Below are 17497 nucleotides of genomic sequence, written 5' to 3'. Positions count from 1 at the left end.
GGCCTTGGCTTGGGGAAGGGTCCATAGCTCCCAGCTGCAAGACACAAGCGTTGGAAAAGGGACAAACACCTTCAATAACTGCCAGCAAACTTGCTGGCACCCAGTTCCCAAGCCTGGACCAAATCTGAGCTCAGAGCCAGCTAGCATATTTCAAGAAATGAGCACTTTTCCTCCTCCAGCATCTCCATAACCTCTTTGGGTAGCAGAGGTGGGAAGGGGATCCTGGACATTTCTGGTCCATCCCTGATTAAAGCAGAGCCAACTACACTGGGTAGTTCAGGACTTGTCTGGCCCAGGACTGAGTATCTCTGATGATGATGGAGATGCCACAGCTTCTCTGGGACTCAGACCTTTACTACCCATGAGGGGAAACATTCCCCCTAATACCCAGTATGAATGTCCCTTGTGCAGCTTATGCCCACTGCCTCCAGTTCAGCCCCAGCAGGCCTCCTGGAAAAGATCAGATCTGTCTGTATAACCCCCCAGCACAGGGCTGTGCAGGCAAGTGAAACTGCTGGGCTGCAGCTTGGCCAAACCCACTCTGGCTCCAAGGGACAAGCCCATGGTGGCTTGGCTCATGTTCCTGCTGTGAGGTTGGGACTTCTTGTACATCAGGTGCACACCTTTCCTCTCCCAAGAAGAGACTGCCAGGACCCTGCCATTGTTCTGGGCCACTGGCACAGAGGAGAGGGCTGCAGGCCACATGTGACAGCAGGATATCCCCCAGTGTCCCCATCCAGACCTGGCCCTGCCAGCTCCTCCATCCTGCAAGAAGCAGCAGCTGAAATCTCCTGTACAAAACCACGACCCAGTGTGGGCTGCAAAGCTGCCCCAGGCCACAGAGGTGGGTGCACAAACCCAATTAGTACCTGAAGTGGGGGAGCCCATCAGCACATCCAGGAGTGGTTGTTTGCTTGGAGTCTGAAAGGGACATTTTCTCTTGAGACAAGTCCCTCCTGGAGAGCAACCCATGACTGCCCAGAGAGACAGCAAGTGCTGAGGCAAAGCGCTCCCTCAGGGAACACAAGGCTGGGAACAGCATCTCAGATTCACCTGAGAAGGGGGCAAAAGGGTTAAACACAGCAGAGAGATGCCTGAGGAACCAGCCCCAAACCCTTCCCAGGAGCCATGTGGAGGAAAACCGCTATCTGACAGCAGTGTTTTACAAAGACAAAAAAACCAAAAAAAAAAGGCGCCTTCTTTATTGAGAGCAGCACATAAAAACCCAACAAAACCCAACCCTTCTTGGCTGCAGTACCCTCCACTCAAGCAAACAAACTAACCCACTCTAGGCTGCATTCCAGTAACAGAAATACTATGGTAGGGAAGAGTCAGCGCTCTGGAAGAGGGAGACAGGGGGCTCTGCCCAGAGTCGTAAGTACAAAAAAAGGCACAGGGTAATTGGGAAAGGTAGTGAGCTCCTTCATATGCCAGGCACTTTGTGCTCCTGTTGGCTGGCCTCTCCCCATGGGGAAGGAGAAGGCAGGCATGCCTAGCACAGACGGACGGAGAGAGAGCCGGGCCAGGCCGGCAGAGGTGGATGTGGCGAGCAGGGACGCCCAAGCTCTCGCCGTGGGAGGGGGAGCTGCGCTCCATCCACACCAGCAGCCTAAGGGCACCGGGCTGAGCAGGCAGGGGGCAGGAGGCAGCAAGGGCTGTCTTTTGGGACCCACGGGGGAGGGGGTGGGGCTGGGGTACACTGGCTTGTGCTTTGAGTCCAGCAGCTGCTGATGCTGAGCTGCTCGCTGGCGCATCGGGGTCAGGCTCAGCAAGGGGCTGTGGGAGTGCCAGGGGCTCCCCAGGCACATACAGACCCCTGTCCACGCCGCCACATCCTTCACCAGCAAGGGCTGGGGGCTCAGGCTTTGCTGTCAGCTGGGCTGTCCCCAAGGATGGTGGCGAGCTCACTGAAGGAAGGCCGGTCCTTAGGGCTGGGGGCCCAGCAGCGCTGCATCAGCTTGGCCAGGCGGGAAGGGCAGCCCTCGGGGTGCGGGAGCTTCGTCTTTCCTGACTGCAGACCTGGCATGAAAGAAAAGTCCAAAGGGCCATTGGGAAGGGGTGTGATCTTCTCTGGGGGGTGCAAGGAGGGCAGCAGTTCTCCATGCAAGCTGGGACATCGTCCCCAGCCAGACCAGCACTGTCACACACAGCCTGTCTGGCCTCCTTTACCAACGAAAAGAAAGTAGGCTACAATTGCAGGGACAGCATGAGGTACTCCACATACCTGCTAGGACCTCATCATCTGCCAGTGGAGTGTAGGGCATCTCCCCATGTGTGAAGACCTCCCACATGAGCACCCCAAAGGACCACACATCTGACTTAGTGGAGAACTCATCTTCCAGCACAGCCTCAGGTGGCATCCAGCGCAGTGGGATCCAGGCCTGGCGGAAATGGTAGTACTCGCTGCGGGCAGGACAGGCAGGCAATGAGACTGGTGCCATTTCATCCCCTCCCATTCCCATGTCAGGCCCCCTGACCTGTTGTACACGTCCTTGCTGAGGCTCAGGGAGGAGACCTTGACCTGCCGCTGGGCACTGACCAGGCAGTTCCTGGCTGCCAAGTCCCGGTGCACAAACCTGCCGTTGGAGAGGTGCTCCATGCCCAGGGCCACCTGTGTGCAGAGAGACACCTGACCCCAGAGAGATGTCAGCACTGGCTGCCCTCCTTAGGGTAGCCCAGGCCCACAGCACTTCCAAAGCTGCACGGTCACCTTATGTTTGGTAGTGAGTGGCTGTGGCTTCAGAGACTCATCTTTGCTCTTGGAGATTCTCAGAAACTGCTTCAGGTCCCCCTGGGAGACAGACAGCAACTCAGACTCAGCACCTCTACGTACTGACAAGTCTCATTGGTTCCTACAGTGCCTGGACATGGCAGACCCATAGATCCTCATCTCCTTGTCCATGGTTCCTGCCTGTCCTCCTGGTCCCTGCCTTGTACGGCAAGTCAGTACCTTGTTTCTGGGCCTCAACTGGCTAAGATCAGGGCAAGCAAGCCTGAAATCTCCAGGTTTTTCATGCCCCAAATTGATTTCTCTCCTGCAAACTCCCGACTCCCCATAGCCCTTAGCATTCACAGTCACTCTGCAGCACAGAGTCTCACAACTTAGGTTATGTAGCTGAGTCCAAGACATAAACCAGAAATCAGGAGGATACGGAGGACAAAGCCACTTCTAGGTCTTGCAGGAGACTCCCATTCCTCTTGAGACTCCTCCAGAGGTTGGGAACAGCAGTAAGCTCAGCCTGGTCTCCCTACACCTTGACTGCCTTGCACTGACAGCCTGTTGTCACATTTGCAGACCCCACACCCATTGCTGTCATGTCCCTGCTTTACTGCAGGTGCTGCTGGCAGGGCCCTTACCAGGTCTACATACTCCAGGACCATGTAGTGTGGCTCTGCCTCACGGCACAGCCCCAGCAGCCGCACCACGTTGGCATGGTTCAGCTTCCCAAACATCTCTGCCTCCCGCCGGAAGTCCAGCTGCAGCTGCTCATCCCTTGTCTGCAGACTCTTCACCAGCACCAGCGCTTCACCCTCACCATCCTCTGCACCTTTGGCCTTGGCCAGGAACACTTCACCAAACTCCCCCCTGCCTGGAAGCGTAGAGAAGCAGGCGGGAAGGCGCCATGCATTAGGACAGCAGGTGTGCTTGGCAGGCCAGGGGCTGCAGGGCCCTCTGTACCCAACACATCCCCTTTTCTGGCTAGGATGGGCTGGGGTTTCAGCCACAGGTTTCCTGTGGGAATGGGGTCAAGGCCAGGGTGGCCCAGCATACCCAGAGTTGTGATTGTCTGAAGGTTGGAACGCGGGAAGTGCATCTTGTCGGCAGCGCTGTGGCGCTTGCTGGCCCCGGAGCTGCTGCCCAGGTTGGTCAAGGCCACTTCTTCCTGAATCTCTGCTGTCATCTGCCCATTTTGCAGCAGAGCACCGCCTGCAAGGGAAGCACAAATAGCTTCAGCATCCTGCCAGGCCACACAGTGAAAGTTATCCTGAGGCTCAGCCCCTTCTGGGGCTCTGACACTCCAAGCACTCCAGCTTGATGTCCAGCCCCAGGCAGCAGAGTGGCCTGGCCTCAGTTTTTACCCCATCTCTGGCAGCTCTGCAGCAACCCTTGAAATCAGATGCTAAGCAATGGCTTTGGTCCCAGAGTCAGCCAGCCCCATCTGGCCTTGTCCATCCCAGGCCACTCGGTCGTCCCCGAGCAGTGGCTACATTCAAACTATCATTGACACAACTCCGCAGGACAGCAGCAGGAGATGGGATGGGTGAGGCAGAGATGGAGCAGATGGACACTGCTCACTATAACCACAATCTCTTGATGCCCAAGAGCCTCTCAAGTCTATCTGGCATCAGCTGCTGCAGTCTGATGTCCCTACTCTTTACTCCCTTCCCAGCAAGACAGCAATGCTGATGTCCTTGGAAATGTTGAACCTGTAAGACCAGACCAGCCTGGATTTTAACTGGCTGGGTTAAAGCAGTGCTAGGAAGCACTGTCCTTGCAATCAACCCCAGCAAGCTTTCTGCACAGGAACGTCACTAGAAATTTCCCTTGCACAAACACAAGCCGTAGAACAGGACAAAACATGATTGCCTTGAGAAAGTACAAAAGCCTGCATTTTACAGGCAGCTTGTAGGGAAACAACTGCATAGATGACAAACCTTGATTTTGAAGGCATTTATTGCTTGGATCAGACCTGGTTACTAGGAAGCAGTACCTTCCATAAGATGAAGGCAGGAGTTGGAATTTAAAGCAGGGCACAACCCTGAGCGGGGGTCACTCCCACACCTGCAGCATCACTCTGTACTACTGTGCACACTCCATTTCACCTGCTCCTGCTACAACCACTAGGCAAACAGCCACACAAAAGGAAACCATAAAATTAAGACTTAACCCAGCACGAGGTAACTCCAACAGGATTCCCACTGCCTGTAGTTTCCATCACAGGTTGTTGTATTGCAGGGTGTGTGCATGCCTGCTTACAGTGCCCGTGTGCAAGACAGGTACCAGCACATCCTGAGCAGATCTGGCCACCGTGACAGGGACCATGGCTTTGTCACAGGTAGGACTGGAGCTGGGAACACTGAGATGTGTTGACTTCAGAGCCACAGCTACTGACAGCTGTCTACTCTCACATGGTGGAGTACGATTTGCAAAGACAAAAGCGAAAAAACACCACTTACCCTATAAATCAAAGCTGGATGCTCCTTACCCTCTCCCTGCTTTTACACTCATTATCAGCAGGACTGTTTGACCCCGTGCTGTCTGTGCTCATGACTAATCGTGTCTCAAGACTACAAGCTTAAAGCCAAGAGGATAACACAAGACGACCACTGCAACCGTGCCAAAAAAATCCTGAAGGCTGCAGAGTGAGCATGCTGCCACTGAGAGACAGCACCAGCAGGCAGCAACAAGAGACACTTTTGAGAACAGACATTCCCATGTTTCACAGAGCTTGGACAAGTCAGTTGATAACAAAAAAAGGACAGGAAGCTTCATTTATGTATCCAGCAGTCCAAAGGGGAACCAAGAGTAAAGAAGCTGCCTGCTTTGCCCACCTGCCTGCAACACCTGAGCATCTCCTGGAGAAATACACAGCCATGCTGCCCTAGAGACATCAGCACAGAAATCAGTCCCCACAGCCATGAACCTCCCCAAATGCTGTATCTGTATTCACCAAAAAAAACAGCAGTACAGTCAGACAGGGATACTGAGGGCAAGCTCACATTATAGAGGATGTGACACACCAAGGACGTGACCTTGGAAGGTAACTGGATGGTTAGGAGTGCACTGATCTATAGGAAATCCATAGGAAAGATCCACTGCAGGTCCATGGGGAAGTCAAATCTGTCTGGACTCTGAGGGCACTGGAAAAGTCAGCTGGGCCAGGCAGCACATGTAGGTACTGAGGTAGGTGCTGAAATACTTTGAGTCACCCAGCTAACGAGGAACCACATCAAAAAGAGGCAAAGAGTCAGATCTTTGAAGACTGTGGTGAATGGAATGATTCCATCAGAGCTGATAGCAAACACAAACCACCTCTCCAGAGAGACTATGGAAGTACCAAAAAGGAGTGTAGGTATCTGGCAAGCTGGGTCTGCCTGTAAGAGTGAGGATGCACCTGGCAGCTAAACTGGTTCCAAACCAAGGGAATAAGAAGAGGCAAACTCTAGCAGAAGAGAAATGTAATAAAGACAGGCCAAGATAAAAATCTGAGACCACCTCAAAAAAGATCAAAAGAAATCCTTTCCCAGGAAGAGGATGCTAGCCAGAGCCTGCTGACACAGGTGAGCTACCTGTGACTTGTCCACAGAAAGAGCTCACAGTGGTGACAGATGCAGAGCACAAAGCTGCAGAGATTTTCCTGCAAACCCTGCTCCTAGGAGGTTCCCCACAGCCAGACTTGTCTTCTGGAGGCTCTGTTCAAAGTGCCAATGCAAGGAGAAAACCAGGAGGCAAACCCAGCAGTTATGTTTTGCCAGGCCCTCAAAGCAACTTGCACATGATCAGGACATGGCTGTGTGCTGGAGAACTGGGAGGGGGAACACCTGCATTTATGGGGAGTATATATGGGGAGATCCATATTAGGGAATAGGGGACAGCAAACTCAACTGCAAGTCCCCAGTGGAAATAACAGAGTGAGTTCAGGGAAACATCTTCCCTCCAGCACTAGGAGCTGCTGAACTGCAAACTGAAGAGGCCAGCAGAGTATTACTATTTCACTGCATTGCAACAGGGATCTTTCCCTCCCCCGGGAAGGGATCCCACATGTGATCCCATGTGCAGGTACTGGCTGTAGGAGTGATACATAACTCAGCAGACAGAGATGGCCTCAGTGTGAAGCTGGGGTTCAGGTTTCACACTAACTTGCCTATTTCTAACCTGGCAGCAGGTCTCTGCCACCAGCCAAAAACAAGAGCAAGAGACCATGGGTTAGGAGCTGTCCCATGCCCTGGGAGCTCCCTGTCCCTCAGCCCCTCCAGCACAGGGACAGGGGGCCAGCAGTGAAGCCCCCACTGTCAGGCGTACCGGCCTCACCGTTCAGACACTCCATTTCAGGCTCCTCGCCCTCTGGGTGCTTCTTCAGCCTCTTGGCTTTTCTCCGCTTCTTGCAGTAGAACATCAGCCCCAGCACGATAATAATGTAGGCAACAGCTGCCCCCACTGAGAGCCCAATGGTCTGGATCATCTTGTAGGGTGTGTGGCTGCCAGGTCCCTCATCCTCTTCTGCTGCTGGCTTGTCTGTGGGGCAGAGAGCATCCAACAACATGGGGGTGTGGAGGGATTTCCCAAATCCTGCTCAGGAATGTGCTGGAGGGATGTGAAAAGCCCCAACCCCCTACCCACTGCTGTGGCCACCTCCTCACCCAGCCATAGCACGCTGGGCACATCCCACAGCACACTGTGCTGCATTCCAGTGGGGATGCTGCTTTGACTTCCTGGCAGGCATGGCCAGGGCCAGAAGCAGGGCCTAGAATTGCCAGGGATTCCAGGAGATCATGTCCCAACACTGGGCACCTTCCTTACCTACAACATACAGGAAGGCTTCGCGGTGCTTGATGTTGCAGCTGTTGCCAGCGATGCAGGTGTATTTTCCAGAGTCCTCGGTGGTGACATCGTAAATCACCAAGGAGCCATTGGGCATGATCTGAATCCTGCCAACCACACACATAGAGCTCTTTGCAAACACCAGAGCACAGAGGCAGGCTTGGGGCACCTGCAGCCCCACCTCCCCAGGATGCCTCAGCCCCATGTCCCTGCTGCCACCAGCTTCCATCTCCCCAGGATGCCTCAGCCCCATATCCCCACTGCCACCAGCTTCCATCTCAGGCTGTGCAAAGCTTAAAAACACATGACTGCAGCTCAATCACAGCTTGGCAGGCTGTAGCAGAAATAGAAAAGCTGGGGCTAGGGGAGTCCAGGTCCTGGCACGTGGAGTCAATTATGTGCCCACCAAGTTGGGAACCCAGGACTGCACCACTGACACCCTTATACTGGGCAGGCTTGGGAATGTCCTGCTGTGCCACACGTCAGCTTGGAATGGAGGCTGTTTACCTGGGCAGGAGCTTGCCGGGATCCAAAATCTTGTCCTTCCCTTTCCACTGGATGTGAGGTACGGGGTCCCCCTCTGCCTGGCACTGGAACATGGCCGTGTGGCCCTGGTACACCGTCGTGGGCTCTGGCTCTAGCTTGAAGGTGACGTAAACTGAAGGCAGAGAGGCCAACACAGACGCTGTCAGCTCCTGGGAATGGTGCTAAGCTCCCACAAGGGAGCACGGCCAGCACTGGCACAGTGGGACGTGCCCTCTCAGGCTATATGCAAAGCACTGACAAACTGGACACTCAAGTGCCATGGGACACAGCTCGGGGCCAGGCCAGACATTGCTTTCTCTGCAGGGGCACGCCGGGTGCCACCCAGGCAAACCCAGCACAGCAGGAAACACCCTCACCTGCTACCACGAGCTGCACGGTGGCACGGATCTCGCCCTGCGGCCTGTTGGAGGCGATGCACGTGTAGTTCCCCGAGTCGCTCCTGCTCACCTTGTGGAAGGACAGGATGCCGGCATTGTGGCTGACGTGGGATGGCAGGCTGCTCCCATCTGCGGGACACAAGAGGATGGATGCAGCTGTTGTGCAGTGCCACACTGGGCCACACTGCTGCTTCACCCACGCTGGAGGTGGGACAATGCAGAGTTCCTGGTGCCCCAGGTCAGAAGCAGGCGTATCACAACCAAATCCCCCTGACCTGTCTTGGTCCACTGGATGGTGGGTTTTTCCCGGCCCGTGGCTGAGCAGGACACTGTGACCTCCTTATCAAACTCCATGCACTGCAGTGGCTGAGGCGGTGGGGTGAACTTCAGCTTCTCTGCAACAGACAGAGGTGATGTTTAGGCTCCCCCTCAGCCACAGGAGACCCTGGAGCTGGAGGTATCACCCCTGCACCCACAAGAGCAGGGAGTGAGGTGCTGTCAGCATACCCAGCACGTGCACCCGCGCGTATCCCTCGATGCTGCCTGCCGGGGTGCTGCTCACACACTTGTACATGGTCCCATCGTACACCTCCACGTTGTTGATGCGCAGCGTCCCGTTCTCCGAGATCTCAAACCGCGAGTCCTGCCCGGAGCGGGGGAAGGAGCAGGGCAGAAATGACACTGTCAGCAGCCCTGGGATTAGCCCTCGCTTGTGGCACTGCTGACACTCCACATGCCACGCCACGCTTCAGACAAACGCATCCCTGCTGAGACCCACATGAAGAACTGAGAGAGGCTGCAGGGACCTTTCTCTTGCCACTGCCCCAAAAGCACAGGGCTGATTGCCACTCAAGTGGCAAGAGACAGCTAACTGTGCACCCACACATCAGTGGGACGGAGCTAGTGCCAGGAATATGGCCAAAGTGGGGGTGACAGGGATGCTGGGCCTAGGAACAAGGTGAGAAACAGCAGCAGCAGAGCAGGTGCCCAGCAGAAGCACCCATGAGGGGCAGGGGCTTGCCTTGTTGCCTCACCTCAGAAATGGAGACGCCGTTGCGGTACCAGGTGACAGTGGGTTTCAGGGAGGCCTTGCTGAGGCAGTGCAGGTATCCTGGCTTGCTCTCCTCCAGCTGGCTGTCCTTGGGCATCTCCACCCATTTGGGTACCGCTGGGCACGAAGGCAAGGGGTTACACAGGGCCCCTCACTACCCCTCTGGCCAGCAGCAGTGCAGAACACACAGGTAGTGTGCAGCCAGCCATGAGAGGCACCTCTCTGTATCAGTGAGGTGATGAGCAATGCTGCCCAGCTCACCCCAACCCCCTATCCAGCCCCTCTTCCGCTCCCACCCTTTTCAGAAAGTTTCCTACTAGCCACAGTGATGCTCAGCTCCTGTTTCTTCTCTCCAGCCTTGTTGGCAGCATGGCATGTGTAGATCCCTGCATCCATCTCAGTGATACTGGTGAAAATGAGCTGCTCTGCCTCTTGGTACACCCGGCCAGCAGTGGGAACTCGTTCCTGGTTTCTTTCCCACCAGACTTGGGGTGTGGGTATGCCCTGTGGGGCAGTGCAGAACACGCGATGCCCCTGGTTCGCTGTCAACACCTTCGGGGAGAAGGGTGCCATGTCTTCGATCTCTGAGAGAAGCAAGAGACAACACAGCTCAAAGAGGGCAGGAACGTGTATAGCCAACCCACCAGCACCATCATTCACATGGGAGGCACCATTTAAAGGAGAGAGCACACAAACTCTCTTTGCTGCCCTCATCCAGACAGCAAGGATGAATCATTTCATGTACTGACCCACTGCTGTATCATCACAGAGCTCCAGAGTGACACTGGAACTCTGGGACCCACTGCCCACCCTGTCACCAGCCCCAGGACCTCACCTGCCAGCCGCAGAGTTGCCTTCAGCACCAGAGTTTTCCCCCTCTGCCCACGGCCAATGCACTTATAGACGCCGGTGCTGCGAGCCCTCACCTGGGTGATCAGCAGGGAGCCATTGGCAAACACGGTGGTCCTGGGCACGTGGGGAGAGGAAGGGCTCAGTGGGCATCTCTGCAGGACATGGACCAGAGCCACAGCACTGAAATGTCCTGCATGAGCCCACAAAACCATGAGGGTGCCAAGCCAAAGCTTCCCAGCACACATAAACAAGGAGATGGTTGGGATGCATTCTTCATGAAGGAAATGAGCTCATACAAGTCTTACTCTTGGTGAAGAGCTGGCTCCCAGCAAAAAATGCATCACCAAGCATGAGCCAGTTCTGAGAGCACACGGAGCCAGGAGAAAGGGCAGGGGACACAAGGTGGCGCCCGGGGGCTGCCAGGCCGAGGGCAGCCGGCACCCAGATGGCACTGCCTGCCTTCCAGAGTCTGGTGGAGACACCCCCGGCTATGGGATCACTGTCCCTGCTCTTCAGACTGCCCCATGCTTGGGCTGTCTGGGGCTCAGAAACACTCCTGGCTCTGGGGATCACCATGCACTTTTACATGGAAGAGTAAGAGAGCCACAGGCCCAGTGACTGCTGTGCAGATGTTGGGGGCTGGGAGGTGTTCCCCAGTCTGGATGCGTGTTGGCATCAGGTACTGGGACACATCCCTGACTGTGAATTGCCCCAAGTGGGTGTCAGGAGCTTGAGCTTCCCTGGCTCCATGGAATCTGGGGCTGAGAGACATCCCTAACTGTGGGACCATCACGCATGGGCATCTAGAACTGACAGCCCCACAGACTCATGTGAGGACAAACTCGTCCCTGAGTCCTGTTCAGATAAATGCCATGCACAGGGACCAAGTCCCTGCTAAACCTAAGCCAGCCAAGCTGAGAAACCGAAACCCATGGCCACTCTGATGTTGCATGCTTGCCCTCATGTACAGATAGGGTTTGACCTCTCTCTTCTGGAACACAGTGCCCCTCTCCTCCCAGCCCTGCCCACATCACTGGGGTCCCTATTACTTGGATCTGTTGGTGATGGGGTTGTCTTCAAAGAGCCATTCCTGTGTGGGAGGAGGCACAGCTGCAAACTGGCAGTCGAACATGGCCTCTTCATTCTTGGTCACAATAAGGTCCTGTGGGATGATCACTGCCTGAGGAAAGCTCTCATCTGCAACGGCAGAGACCACAGGAGGGTGAGAGAGGAACTTGCTCCCAGCAAGGCTCTGAGCATCCTGGTTCCCAGCAAACAGATCAAAGCTGTCACTGGACTGCAAATTCCCTTGTCCAGTTCCAAACACCCCTCTAACGTCAACAATTCCTGCCCTCCTTGGGTCTTGCCTCCAAAGGCCAACAGGGCATCTACCCACATCGCACAGATATTAGCAAAACCAGAAGCACCTACAGCATCCAGGGTGCACCATTATAAAAGAAGACAGCAAAAATCTGCTCCAGAAAGACACAGGGGCAAATTAACACCTGCAGACAGGGCTGGGTTCCAACCTGGCCAGGATTTGTCAGGTCTGTCTCTGGCCAGAGGCTTTGCAGAGGAAAGTCCCACTAGCCTGCAGTTCCCCTGCAGCCTGGCTCCTGTCCTGCAGCAGAGAGGAGGCTGTGAGGAGGGCAGTGGAACAGCTGGGACACGACTCACCAATGACATTGAGCGTGAAGTTGTTCTGGCTGCAGACAAAGCCGACGGCACTGCGGGCGCAGCAGTAGTAGAGCCCGTTGTCATCGGGGCTGGCGCTCTGCAGGGTCAGTGTCCGCTCCTTGTTGCTGACAGAGTAGGTGCTGCGGCCGTCCGGGAGGGGGCTGCCATCCCGAAACCACTGCCACGTGGGACTGCAAGACAGGGGCAAGCAGGTGACCGGCGGCACGGCACCGTCAGGGCTGCCCCGAGAGCAGGTGTGCAGAGGAGACAGCCCAGAGATGGCCCATTTCCCTGGCTCTCCGTCCCCGCTGCTGGCCCCGACACAGACACGAAGCCATGAGACATGCAGCCAAGTGGACGGGACACGACTGGGAAGCAACGGAGAGTGACTGCAGCACACCAAGCAGCTCAGCAACTGGACTGTGACAGCCCATCCTTACTGTGCTCCTCGCTACGCGGCTCTGGGGAAGCCGTTTGCCTTCTCCCACGGTGCTCAGCCACAGGCTCAATCCTGCCTTTCGCCTTCCCTGACTCTACTGAATTCTTGCAGGAGAGAGGAGGGGAGGTGGGGGAGGAGGAGAAAGAAAAAGGTGGCGGGGGAGAGGGAGGGGGATAGAGAGAGAGAAAGACCACACAGCCAAGGTGCAGGGGCCCCTGGCAGGGTCCACTCCTCAGGAGGCAACCCTTACCGTGGGTGGCCATCGATGTGACACCGCAGCACCACTGTGGAGGAGGGCTGGATCTCAGCTACGTTGGCCGGCTGCTTCAGAACCACACTGCCTGTCTCAATCCCTGTGGGACCAAAGAATACCAACACAGCTGGCTCTCCAAACGTACAGAGCCCACGTGGTGGTTACTGGACTCCCCGATAACCAGAGGAGGCAGCAAGGGTACAAGCATGCTTAGAGATACATATGCCCTCAAGCCAGCGTGGAGTAAAGAGACACCCCTACTGCAGAGATCCCACTTTGCCCTGTTGTTCTCTGAGGGATAAGGTGAGTTCTGAAAGGACCTGCAGTGCCCACGACACACTTGCTGCAGTAACGCAGCACAAACGGGAAAGGCAGCAGGAGAAAGCATCTCTGACAGCCTTGGGGACACCGGAAGACACAAGAGGTCTACAATGCATGATGGACATGGTAGATGGAGAGGGATCCTACTTGAGCAGCCCAAGCTGTCCGATCCCTGTCTGACCCAGACAAGCATTAGCAGACAGCCTGGAAAAACTGTTTCCAGCCTCGAGCCCTCCCAAGAGAGTGCTTTTCCCTGTGCACAGTGGGCAGCACCAGGCTGCAGTGTGTGCCTGGCTGCCTTCACCCCACGCTCACACTTGATGTTGAAAGATGCGTTGGCCGTGCGCGCCTCCTCCCCGGTGAGCACGTTCCTCGCCAGGCACTGGAAGACCCCGGCATCCCGGTGCCGATCCACGGCAGCAAACTGGAGGTTGCTGCCTTCCTTGAAGCGCTGCTCCGTGTCCTGAACGGGAAGCCCGTTCTGCAACCACTCGAACTCCACGTCCGCCGGCTCCTTCACCTCACAGCGGAGGATGGCGCTGCGGCCGTGCAGGGCATCCTGGGAGTACGGCTCTTTCGTGAAAAGGATGCTTGCCTGAGTCCCCACGGCTGCAGGACAGAAAAGGGAGGGCATGTTTAGAGCAAGGGAAAGAGAACAAATCAGGTAAGCACATGTTGTGCTCAAGGGTCTCCAAACAGTCAGAGCCATGTGAGGAGAAACATATCCCAAAGCACATCTGTCAAAACTAATTCAGAGTTTTAACAGATCTGTGCTGGGATGCCAGCACAGCTGCTTTAAGCCTGTCCACAGCAATCACTGGAACAGGGATGCCTGAGCTTGCAACAGCCAAGAGAGACCTCTGCTCCCTGGAGCCAGGGACATAAAGAGGGAGCTCCCCTGACCCACTACTGAGTGTCACACTTCCAGCCTGAACAGAGAGGTATCTTGCAGTGAATGAGCCAGGAAGCCAGTCACCAAAACCCTGGAGAGCAAGCAGCTTCCTGGGCAGTTCAGATGTTTCTTTGAGGGCTTCTTGTCCTGTTTTTTGGGATGCGTCCTAACTTCTGGCCTTGCATCAAGATTGCCCCGATCAGAAATACCCATAGGCTGTTTCTAGGTTTTCCTCAAAGTCCCTCTCCTTGAGACTATGTCTCTGCCTCACTTCCACATCCCCAGAAATTACCCAGAGAAACACTGGTGTGGAACAGGGATTGTCTATGTGAATAAACACAGCACAAGAGGATGCAACAGGGACACCACAAACTTGTGTGGTGACTCAGCCCACTCGCAAGTAGAAGCGGAAATGACAAATTGCAACAGCTGTCCTCAGGGTCTGGTAGTGGCCTGAAGGGCTGTAAGGATCTCTCTACAGTGATGGAAACCCCAAAGAGCCCTGCTTGACACACTAAGGCCCACCCAAGAGCTCGGGGTCCTGGGGACAGAGCAGCCAGTGCTTCCCTAGGCAGTGCCTGGCATGGCTGCTGAGGGACCACGCTCGCACATTCCCAAATCTGGCTGCCGCCTGCCCACAGCCAGCCGTGCAGGCGCTCTGCTCCGGTTACCAGCTGGAAAAGCAAGGGGAGCAGACAAAGAGCAATTCAGCACATGACGATGGCTCTTGGACTCTGTTCCCAGCACCATGCTCTGCAGGGAAAGGTGCCAAGCCAGCCAGATTTCGAGCATCTTAGAGTGAAGATGAACAAGAACATGGTCAAAACAGCATGTTCTCATCACTGCAAGAGAAACAGCCTCAGAAAGTGGTTGCCTGGACAAGTTACATGAACAGGATCCAAGCCCAGCTGAAGGAAAGGCAGCTCCTCTTTGGACACTCAGCCACATCCTCCTTTGCATAAAAGCCTGGTGAAGGGATACAGTTTGACAACACACCTCAGTCAGTCAGAGCTAGGGGTAAGAAAGCCTTTTCCAAAAGAGATGTTTTGAAGACCACTAAATTCCAGAAAGCCACAAAAGCCCTTCCCATGCTGGAAAGCCTTTGGAGCTTGCTACAAAGTGCAGGGGCCAAGCAAAGCTGCTCACGGGCACCCTAGTGTCAGCCACACACTTCCTGCAGGGCTGGTCCGAGCTCCCCCACTCACAGCAACAGCAAGGCACAGACACAGGCACTCATACAGGATGAGGCTCCAACTCCCCAGCTCCAAACACATCAGCCAGGAGCAGGGGCACCTCGGCCTGTATCTACTAAAAACCTTTCCCCATAGTCCAGCCAGAGAGAGCAACAAAGTCCTCCCACTGGGAAAACCACAGAAGCCTCTTCCCAAAGACACTAGGACACACCAAACTGTAGTCCAGAGCCCAGAGGTCTTTTCTGCCTACAGCCCTTGCAAGGTGTGACTGTGGGTACAATTCTAATTTTCAGTAATCCCCAAAAAGCCGTTGGGAAGGAGGCAGCAAGGAGGTGGGAGGTCACAGAACAGCAGTGCACAACAACATTCCGCAGGGTCTAGGATGTGGACATCGCTGCAGCCTGGCTTTCCACCTTCAGCATCCCATCAAGCCATTGACTTTGGTGTGCAGGCAACATCCCCTAAGGACTGCCCTCAGCCAGGTGAAGTCCCACAGCTCTTGGGTTGACATCACTTGTCAACTGCACCCACAGAACTTAAGGTCACCAGGAGTAGCCACAGACTGACCCCCTGTGGCCTGGGTGACAGAGCTGCTGACCATGACCAAAGTCCTGTTTTCCTGGGTCCCATCAACATGCTGTGCTCCAAGGGTCAGCATGTCCAGTGAAGTTTCCATGGCCAGTTCCATGCACCTCCCCTAAAGGTAGGAACTATCCATCAGTCTGTGACAGCTGTCTCATGAACACGAGATGAACACATGCCTCAAGGTGATACAACGGGCAGGAATATGAGTCACATCAGATCTGTCTCACTGAGAGCACTCAGCAAGGCAGCAACCACCCAGCCTCACTCAAATACAGCCATGTGCTCAACAGCCTAAAAGCTCCAGAGCATCAGGAGCTGAGCTCATGCCAGAACAAGCTGCTGGGTCAGACAGGCAGGAGGAAAGGGGAACAGAACAGTCAAATCCACTCAGGTTTGAACCTACAGGAGCCAAGTCTCTGTTATTTTCTCCAGACATGCCTCAGGACACCAGGCATATGTCCATCAAACCATACCTGTATGGTACAAAGCACGTACAAGGTGGCAGGGTACATAAAGAAAGCTCATGAAGTAGATGGATTTGTTCTGCTCTTGGGAGCTTCAGCCTACTGGTCATGTTCGTGCTGGAGTTTGTGATGAGGCAACTCTCTCCGAAGGTGTAGACCATTAGGGTATTAAGATATTATATTTTCAATTACATGTGCTTCTAGCGTTAAATCATCGGCATTACCAATACAGCACCAAAGAGCAGCAGAGCTGCTGTCACCCCGTCACTCACAGCACAACTGCACTTTACTCAGCACTGACCATCTGACAGCTCTAGCTGCCTCATCACATGCATCCTGCTACTTCAGCATCCTCCATGTTCAGGCAGGAGGACATGGCTCTGTGGACAGAGGACATGATGAAGGCTTGGCACAAGTCCCACATGGGAAGCAGGGATTTTACCAAGTGTCAGGAAATCCAGGGATTTCACCAGCTCCCTGGTGAAACAGGAGGAACTATTTATGTTGTTGTTTTCCATGCTGGGGAAATGGACACAACCATTTCAAATCAGAACACCTCATGAGAACAGGTGTCAAGGCAAACTGGGATAAATAAACGTTAAAGTGCAGCAAGAGCCATAAACTTGTGTTTTGTTCTGACAGTAGCATCCAAGGTGCCACTGGTGAATTGGCTACACATGCTGGAAACCATTGTCCCAACCATGTACCAGGTTTGGGCTGCAAGGAAAGACCAGTAGCAGCTAGATGTGGACCAGATAGTTTTGGGATGGAAGACATCAGAAGCCCAGAGCTGGACACAGCTTTTCACAGTACTTCAACCCAGAGCAGCAGAGCCCAGCATTCGGAGGTGGGAACTGCTGCACTTGCTGCTTACAGCTGTACAACCCAGGCCCAGGAAAGGGCTGCAGTCAGCAGGGTCCATGCATCCCCCCTCCACCTCCTGGGCTTTTGGGACAAAGGCTCAAGGAAGCTGTCTAAGGAGAGGGCTACTGTGTGGGACGCCATTATGCCAGAGTTTGGGTAAAACCTGTATAAAGCCAACAATCTCCACCTGTGCTGAATAAAGAAGGAAAATGACTCTGTTTGTTCCACTCAGCAGCTGGAGGACCTCCCAGCTCTCCTGTGTGGCAGAGCCATGGCCATGTGTGGCTCAGCCACTGGAGGCTGCCCCAGAGGAGAGAGCAAAGGCAACCCCAGCTCAGACTGGACACCTTCCCACAGCATGCTTCTGCTGTGGTTTCATGAGCTCATCTGGGCTGGGACACACTGTTGGGAGCTGCTGAACGAAGCAAAATTACTCTTTT

General features: G+C 54.8%; 1 protein-coding gene across 2 annotated transcripts in view; it reads right to left on the bottom strand.

Annotated features, from left to right (window-relative positions):
* Positions 1–1160: 1160 nt before the first annotated feature.
* Positions 1161–17497, bottom strand: part of PTK7 (protein tyrosine kinase 7 (inactive)) — a 35624-nt gene continuing 19287 nt past the window's right edge. Inside the window, exons 2-20 of one of the 2 annotated variants that reach the window (XM_069009236.1) lie at positions 13375–13668; positions 12736–12838; positions 12047–12237; positions 11419–11566; positions 10353–10483; positions 9835–10101; positions 9501–9634; positions 8974–9109; positions 8742–8861; positions 8446–8595; positions 8051–8201; positions 7523–7650; positions 7025–7237; positions 3773–3928; positions 3358–3590; positions 2711–2791; positions 2478–2629; positions 2225–2403; positions 1161–2019 (exon numbers count right to left, since the gene is read on the bottom strand). In XM_069009236.1, coding sequence (XP_068865337.1) covers positions 1859–2019; positions 2225–2403; positions 2478–2629; positions 2711–2791; positions 3358–3590; positions 3773–3928; positions 7025–7237; positions 7523–7650; positions 8051–8201; positions 8446–8595; positions 8742–8861; positions 8974–9109; positions 9501–9634; positions 9835–10101; positions 10353–10483; positions 11419–11566; positions 12047–12237; positions 12736–12838; positions 13375–13668 — 3128 coding nt within the window. In that variant the 3' untranslated portion in view covers positions 1161–1858. The remainder of the gene's footprint in view (positions 2020–2224; positions 2404–2477; positions 2630–2710; positions 2792–3357; positions 3591–3772; positions 3929–7024; positions 7238–7522; positions 7651–8050; positions 8202–8445; positions 8596–8741; positions 8862–8973; positions 9110–9500; positions 9635–9834; positions 10102–10352; positions 10484–11418; positions 11567–12046; positions 12238–12735; positions 12839–13374; positions 13669–17497) is intronic. The other variant, XM_069009237.1, reaches the window with a different exon arrangement.

Source organism: Aphelocoma coerulescens, chromosome 3 (genome assembly GCF_041296385.1).
Source record: "Aphelocoma coerulescens isolate FSJ_1873_10779 chromosome 3, UR_Acoe_1.0, whole genome shotgun sequence".
Taxonomy (NCBI): domain Eukaryota; kingdom Metazoa; phylum Chordata; class Aves; order Passeriformes; family Corvidae; genus Aphelocoma; species Aphelocoma coerulescens.
Note: the sequence above shows the minus strand (reverse complement) of the source record. Positions and strands in the feature narration are given on the sequence as shown.